The sequence below is a fragment of the Ziziphus jujuba genome, chromosome 10 (genome assembly GCF_031755915.1).
Source record: "Ziziphus jujuba cultivar Dongzao chromosome 10, ASM3175591v1".
In the NCBI taxonomy this organism is placed as follows: Eukaryota; Viridiplantae; Streptophyta; class Magnoliopsida; order Rosales; family Rhamnaceae; genus Ziziphus; species Ziziphus jujuba.
In genome coordinates, this window is record NC_083388.1 from 4,165,307 (window position 1) to 4,173,386 (window position 8,080).

At 30.5% G+C, this 8,080-nt stretch overlaps 1 protein-coding gene across 1 annotated transcript; it reads right to left on the reverse strand.

The window, feature by feature from the left end:
- Window positions 1–2,677: 2,677 nt before the first annotated feature.
- LOC107410543 (uncharacterized) lies at window positions 2,678–7,652 on the reverse strand. The gene is made up of 9 exons (XM_048468679.2): window positions 7,150–7,652; window positions 6,847–7,033; window positions 6,622–6,755; window positions 6,375–6,487; window positions 5,974–6,217; window positions 4,456–4,608; window positions 3,902–3,981; window positions 3,341–3,390; window positions 2,678–3,021 (listed from the first exon to the last, which is right to left on the reverse strand). The coding sequence occupies exons 1-9, from the start codon at window positions 7,549–7,551 to the stop codon at window positions 2,885–2,887; spliced, it is 1,500 nt and encodes a 499-aa protein (XP_048324636.2). The 5' UTR covers window positions 7,552–7,652; the 3' UTR covers window positions 2,678–2,884.
- Window positions 7,653–8,080: the final 428 nt, after the last annotated feature.

The following is an 8,080-nucleotide window of genomic DNA, read 5'->3' on the forward strand; positions in this document are numbered from 1 at the left end:
GAACAGCAGACCCAATTCCAAAAACTCCAATGGTTTCATTCACATAAAGCAATTTACAATCAAGATTTTCTGTTTCCTTCGACATAAAAACAGAGGAAAAACCTCACAAGACTCTGACTGACAGGCAAACCAATCCAAAGCTTTCACACTGGAAGGCACAGCGACCTTTAGAAATCCTCACAGAATCACATATGAAATAAAAACCAAACAAAACAATATAGTATCAAAACAGCAAAGTCTTACGGAATTTTCCAGTACCTGAAACCAAAAGAACCCATTGGAGGTAGAAAGAGGATTCAGCTTCAACTTCCCCATAGCATCTTTGATACTCTATAATCCCTTCTCAAGCGTCAATGCCGGGGGTAGAGTACACGTAGTGCAAGTCTCCACCACAAAATCCCCATCCTCCATCCCGAATCCTTGCCGATTTCCATTATCGGATCGACAAATCGCACACCGAACACCACCTAAAACAAAAATTACAAAAGCATAAGGAAAAAAATTACAGAAATAGCCAAAAAAAAAAAAAAAAAACATAACCCAAATTTTGATTCCAACTTATCCCAAAAGCAAAAGCAATCAGGAAAAAAAAAAAATACCCCACAAATGTTTTAAAAAAACCTTAGAAGCCACTCAAATCGAAAAGTCAAAGGAAAAATGAAGCAAACAGACCAGGCATTTTATCAGAGAAGCCAAGTGAAATAGCAAGCTTAGGCATCTGCTTCCGCCATGCAGTACCACCCTTGAGCTTCGTATACAAATCCACGTCCTCCTTCTTCACAATATCCTAATTTTGAATTCCAAACCATCAATTTCTTTGTATGGAATTTTGGTTATCGGATAGACGAAACAGGGTTGTTTGGCCAAAAAGCAACTTAACTGAAGAAAGCTTGATGAATGAGAAGAGATGAGCCAGCTTTGGGGAAGGGTGATGAAGGAGAAAAAAACAATCGGGTGAAAAAAAAGAAAGAAATAACATAAAATTAAAAAAAAATAAAAATATTTAATTTGAATATAAGGGTATTTTGGGATTATTAAAAATTGAAAAGGTAGAAAAAAAAAAAAAAAAAAAAAGAAGAAGAAGAAGAAGAAGAAGAAGAAGAAGATACCAAATGAAGAGATAAAAATCGTAAAACTCATCCCTATAGGGGAATTGAGCCAAATTCTCCAAGTAAAAACAACACTTGGCCAATAAGCCCAATTAAGAGATGGTTTATCCAAAATAGCTGGAAATTTGGCAAAAAGGAGGCAACGGAACCCATGGGCCACGGACGAAGGGAAAGATTAGGCAACGACTCGTTAATAGTGTGATTTAATTATCAGTAATAAAATGGTTTATGCTGCTTTACATCCATTTTCTTTTCTTTTCTTTTTTTTTGATGTTGATTCTGAATTGGAAGTCCACAATCTCAATTTTTTTTTTAAATAAAAATTTAGTGTTTAAAGTTTGGTAAAAACATCTTATCTAATAAACAAAAATTTTTTATGAGTACAAATTTAAGTGTTGCAATTTTTATAAGGAGCGTTATTTTCCAGATAGCAAATATGATAAGAAGAAATTCTAGATGCATAATGTGTTATGGTATTTGCGGCGAAACCATATTCGGAAAACAGAGCTGCCAACAGACTATGATATGATTAGATATCCATTTTGTTGGAGACCACTTTATGGATGGGTTTTGAAGATTTTATTTTATTTTAGTTTTTGGTAAATGGTTATTCAGATTTCGGAAAGTGTAGTGCCTTTAGAAGCCAATTACCACACAACAACATAGGGTGCACTTATATATATGTGCTAGTGTGCATAGACTTTGAAAGTTCAATTGGATTAAGTGGAGCAATATCACTTTTTTACGTTTTCTTTTATATAAATGATCAAGTTTATTTATTTATCTTTACAGATGCCATAATTCGCCCAAGTTCAAACTTTTTTTTTGGAAATAGTTGTAAATGATCATTTTTTTTAAAAAAAATTTTAAACAATTTTTTTCTTTTTTCCAAACATGTCTTTTTGAGGTGTTTCACTACAAAAACATCCAATAATTTTTTTTTTTTTTTTTAATCTTTAGCCATGCGCCATAAATATAATTTGGACTAGAAACCCAAGTCTAATGAGATATGGAAGAAAGAAAGGAAATAAAACATAAAAATAATGAATTATAACTTACAGTCTCCAGACATGTCAAGAAAACCAACACCCAATTTTGGTTCAACTTTTTGCAACCCAACAAACAAAAATGCCAACCCATGAAACTAATTAACTAGGCGGGTAATGACTCGTTAATTGTTATTTCGTCTTAAATAGTGACAGTCATAGGTAATGTAACTAACTCAGTTTATATTAAATTTGTAATAGAGCCACCCCTAATGCTGCTGCTACACAACCATTATAATAATAATTATTATTATATTATTATTATTATTATTATTGTATAAGTGTGTGAGTATTTCGAACTCAAGATCAGTATCTCTGAAAAAGCAATGATAGAAATTATTGAATGTTGTGGATACAGGTTACCCTGATTTGTCTTACCATTACAAATTAAAATATCAGAGAAATTAATGGTCTTTATCTATGGTGGCTAGTTTAAGCATGTTACAAAATTTGAAATAATTGCCAGTAGTATTGTAATTCCTTATTGATATATATTATCTTTTATAAGAAAGATTAATAATATATATGTGTGTATATATATATATATATGTTGTTTTTTGTACTGTAATAGAATTTTTTTATATTAAGTACTGTGCTACAATTTACTTATTTCAATATACTTTAATAGACACATACACAAACACACACACACACACACACGCACGCACACACACACACACACACACACACACACATATGTCTAATTATTTGCAAAACGGCATGATTTTGTTATTTTCTAAAGGCTGCAAGATCTGCATAATACTTTGAAATCCATCCTTCAATAATCTTCACCTCGATCTTGCGCTGCTGGACTAACCATTGTGGATCACTTTCATTTGCTCTAGTAATATCTAAGCAATGTGACCCTGCAATTTAACAGTAATATGAATTTTGATAAATAAATACAATTAATCTTTATTTTATATTCTAATTGACACCCAATTTTTCTTTAAGTCATAGTCTTAATTATCTCACAGGCAATATTAATTAGCATACATTTCTCTTTATAAATATTTGTTTTAGAGGGAAAAAAACCTATATATATATATATGTGTGTGTGTGTGTTTGAGAGTTCGGCATCGGTTGTTTTAGAGGGAAAAAAATTTATATATATATATATATATGTGTGTGTGTGTGTGTGTGTGTGTGTTTGAGAGTTCGGCATCGGTTATTTTTGTCACTCACCATTGAGTGTATGAACGGCTAAAATGCTGTCTGATATGTCGTCCAACACCCTGTAGGATAAAAGACATAAAGGAAATTGTTATAAGTCAAATTTGATCAAAATTTAAATTTCAAGTTTCTTTAAGGTTCTACTTTCATTTAATTATGTGTAAATTTAATATATATTTTTCCAATTTTATCATTATTTCATTTAGATTCTATGCTTTTGAAAATCATCATTTACTTCTCTTTTAATATTCTAAAATTATCAAAACGAGATTAATATGTCAGATTGCAAGTTTTTATTAATTAATTTTAACAGTTAAAAACTAAAATTATATTTTTACAATGTTTGAATTTGAAAAATATAAATTTTTAACCTTTTTTTGTCTTTAACTATCAAAATTATTTGATAAAAACCGACAAAAACTAATAAATATACCGTTTTAATATAGATAGAGAACTAAAAGAAAATTAATAATGAATTTTAAAAATATAAAACCTAAATGAAATAATAATAAAACTGAAACGGTACTGAAACTGAGTCCTTCAATTATTATTTGAATTTAATAAATTGCTTACCCGCCACTACTGTAAGGGTCTTTCAGCCCATTGGAGAAAATGATATTGCTACCAAACCTTTGGAGTATGAGTTTTATATCCTGGTCAGAATTGTTAAATTAATTAGTGTTACAAGCCATAATGGTTAATATGCTTATAAGATAACATTTTCGTATGAGTTAAATAAATGATGATATTAAAAAAAAAAAAAAAGGAAAACAAAATAGATATTGATGTTTTAAATAACCAAATCATCATACTTAAAAATAAAGCCAACTAATTCGTGAACAATTTTGACTCAAAGTATGTGTTGTAAAACTACTTAGCTAGTCAGCAAGAAGATCTGAAGCAGTTGCATCAATAGTTTCTTTTTCTTTTTCTTTTTTTAAATTATTATTATTATCATGAATAATTGCATCAATAGCTTAGGAATAAAAATGCAATGCAAATGAAAAACTCTCTCCCTCTACATATATATATTATAATATCTAATAAGAGTGTTATTTCCAACCGATAAAAATTATTCTAGGCAAACAATAATATGAGAAATAAATAGATATAAAATAAAAACATACATGACCTCCATAATAAGTAGTGACCCAATGAGGGCGAGGAGGGACACCATACAACTCAATACAACGGTTGGTGAAGGCGTTTAGATCAAAAGGGGCAGGTGGAAACATTGTATCATTGCCGCGGCCTATAGGTATCACCATTTCACTGCATGTCTTTTATAATTATGCACAAAAACCAAAACCAACCATTATCAAATAACATCTAATTAACAATAAACTATCAAAGAAACATTTTAGGAATTACATTCAATTAATATTTCCATGATGATCGACTTGGCAATTTAGAAATAGATTTTTTCTTTTTTTTTCTTTTTTTCTTTAACAAAAATTATATGTATAAAGAAAAGTCACATTGGACTAGGAAACTAGAGTCATGTAGGCCTCTCTGCAGTTCAAACCATATTTAATGAAGGAACATCTTGCACGGCATCTTGACAGTTTCTCTAATATCCTCCACCAGATTATCCACATTATCCATCAATTATACTTCTTCTTCTTATTATTATTATTTTCTTTTTTGGAAATTATCAAATAGTATTTTAATTAGTTTGATTTTTTATAGTTAAGAGACAAATAGAATGACAAAAGTCTTTTGTGTTTTTTTTTTTTTTTTCTCTCTCAAAGAGAGTGAAAAAGTTATATAACATTCTATGAAAAAAAAAATGAAAAAAAAGAAAGGTTTCTCATTGTTATTATCATTTTGACATAAGTTAAACTGAGGGACGATGATATTTATGTTTTAGTGCTTGTACAGAGGGACTATTGATTGACATCTTTCCTCTTCATTAAAATTGTCTTCTTTGTGATATTCACCAAAAAATTGTCTTCTTTGTGATAACTGCTATGTTTTGTCCCTAATACAAAGAGACCATTGATTAACATCGTTCCTCTTAATGAAAATTGTACTCTCTGTCTTTATTTAAAAATAAAAAAATAAAAAAGTCTATTGATTGTGGTTTTTGACTTTTGACTATTTATTTGAATATAATCTACATCAATCTGTTATAGATACTTTATCAAATAGGATTAATTTAGTTGATAAAATATTTATATCTATATTTAAAAAATAATTGATTCGAAACTATAAAATGGGAAATATTATTGTTAATGACTAAATATATATATATATATATATATTATAGACATTTTATTTCATTCTTTTTCTTTTTTTTTTTTTATCCTTCATTAAGTCCAACTTACAAAAATTATTTTTTGGGCTAATAAGGAATGATGAGAGTATAAGAGTTGATGACCAATTGTGAAAAACCTTTCCCAACTATATATGAGTATATGATACTTTGGTTTCATATTATACTTTGTCTATTAATCGTTTAACAAAAAAATACACCATTTGCCTGGCTAGAACTAGAACTGTGATTTTGATATAGTTTGATCTAAAAATCGTACATTGTATAATTGACGTCCTGTTTTCCAATACGATCTTATCTCTTTAACTATCAGAAAATTCAACATTTTTTGTTTATAAATATTTAATAACGTACGAGTATAAATAATTACCTGCCATCTCCAACCCACAGTAGTTTCAGAAACATTTTGGGGTTGATTGACATAGCAAGATATATTTCCAAGACGAGCAACGACACCTGCGAATACCTTGTCAAGTATATCGCTTCCAACTGGAGCTCCGTCAATCCCTCCACAGATCTGACTAACCGGATATTTGGGTGGCCGATTGTACTGGGCTGCCCTGGAATACAGTGATTGCAGGTACAACTTCAGTTCTGATGACTCCTGCAATGGTCTGACCAATACGAATCAAAACCAAATCCAAAAAAAATTCGACATATAAAATGTTATGTACTACTAACCATATTACACATATATGTACCGGTTTAATTTATTTATCTTTAAAATACAAATAAATTTGATGCATCTGAGCATTTGTTATGGTTACTTACTCGCAAGTTTGGAACTTTTGGCTAAGCGTCAAAAGACCGTTTTGTTCCACAGCAATTTTATCGATTTCAGACCATGAATTTAGTATGGTTTGGTAGCAATTCTCACTTATTTCCTGCACTTATATTCTCATTACTTAGTCATCATCACATGTCCTATGATAAAGCATTGGAAATTTGAAACCGAACAGAGTAAAAAACAGAGAGATGGGTAAAAACGGGTTTTTTGAAGAATTTAAAAAAATATTACTCTGAAATCCTTGGTGACAATTGAGTAGTATCCATCTTGTGGTGTAATGTCGTCAAAGTAAAGAATTGGAGCTGATGAGGCCAGAGCTCCAAGGGTTATATGGGGATACTTTAGTCTAAACCATGAAGCTAGCACTACAATAAATTAAGAATAAATTAATATTGGACAAAAGAATTAATGAAATTATTTGGAAGAAAGATTGGTATAAATAGAGAATATACTAACTTCCTCCATAGGATCCTCCGATAACAATGATTGGTGAGTATTGAGCATCTAGTTTCTTCTTCAGATGCAAGAGTATAGCTGCATAATCTGCTATTGCTTGAGCTGAATTGAAATACCCAAGAGTGCTTGCATTTCTTAGAGCTTCTTTCCTTGATCCAAATGGAATTGATTTCCCATAGTACCTATGCTGGTAACAAAACACCAGATGACTCAGATTTTCTAATTGATTTTAAAAAAAAATAAAAAAAAAATTGTACAGAAGTACCAAATTGAATTTGGTATATAAAAATTATTTGTATGTACCTCTATATAAACCAGGAAGGCATTAAATTGAAGGGCGTTATCAGTGAGAAACCCAATACTTGTTAGATCACCATCCAATGGTGCTTCTGCTCCAAAGTAAGCCAAAATTGGTGCATTAATCTTGGAGCCACCCCAATACTTGGAATTGATCACATATCTTTGTTGAAAAGTTGTGTAACTTTCTGGCCTGTAGTTGAAATGATCAAGTGTTTGTGTGTAGTAAAATGTTTCGAAGTCCGACGACAAAGATGAAGATGAAGTTTGGATGTCGTCGAGAGTTAACCCTCCGATTGGACTAAGCCTCGGAATATTAAGCTTAAACTCTGTCGCAGAGGCAGAGTTTGAGAGAATCAGAATAAAAATGAGATGGAGCAGGTGGGATGAAGATGAAAGAGATTTCATGGCTAGGTATGGTTAAAGGGTTTCGATGTGGTACTTCAAAGTCTTTGTAGTAAACGCATCCTTTTAAAGTGTTCTATTTCCTAAAATGATCAATTATTTGAACACTTTAATTAGGAAGATAATACATATAATATAATATTTGGGTGGAATGTGGAAACTTGGACATTTGGAATTAGTGGCTTCGCCGGTAACACGAAGACTATTTGAGTGATTGAAACATTGTCATTTTCAAATAGAAACACCGAGGACAAGGGTAAGAAAGAGTCCCCATGCTTCAAAATTTCCTCTTTGTTTGGTGAAGTCTTGTCTGATAACTTATTGGGTAAGTATAATCTTATTTAAAGATCTTGACGTATAGCAGTAATTTCGACCATGTCTTTATTTAAAAAAAAAAAAAAAAAAGAGTATTTATAAAAATTATAGAAAAGTCTTTACGGTTACGCGCTTGAAAGCAATACTACAAAGAAAATTCTATTTATAAACAGAAGTCTATATCTATTTATAAACAGAAGTCTACATATATATATAT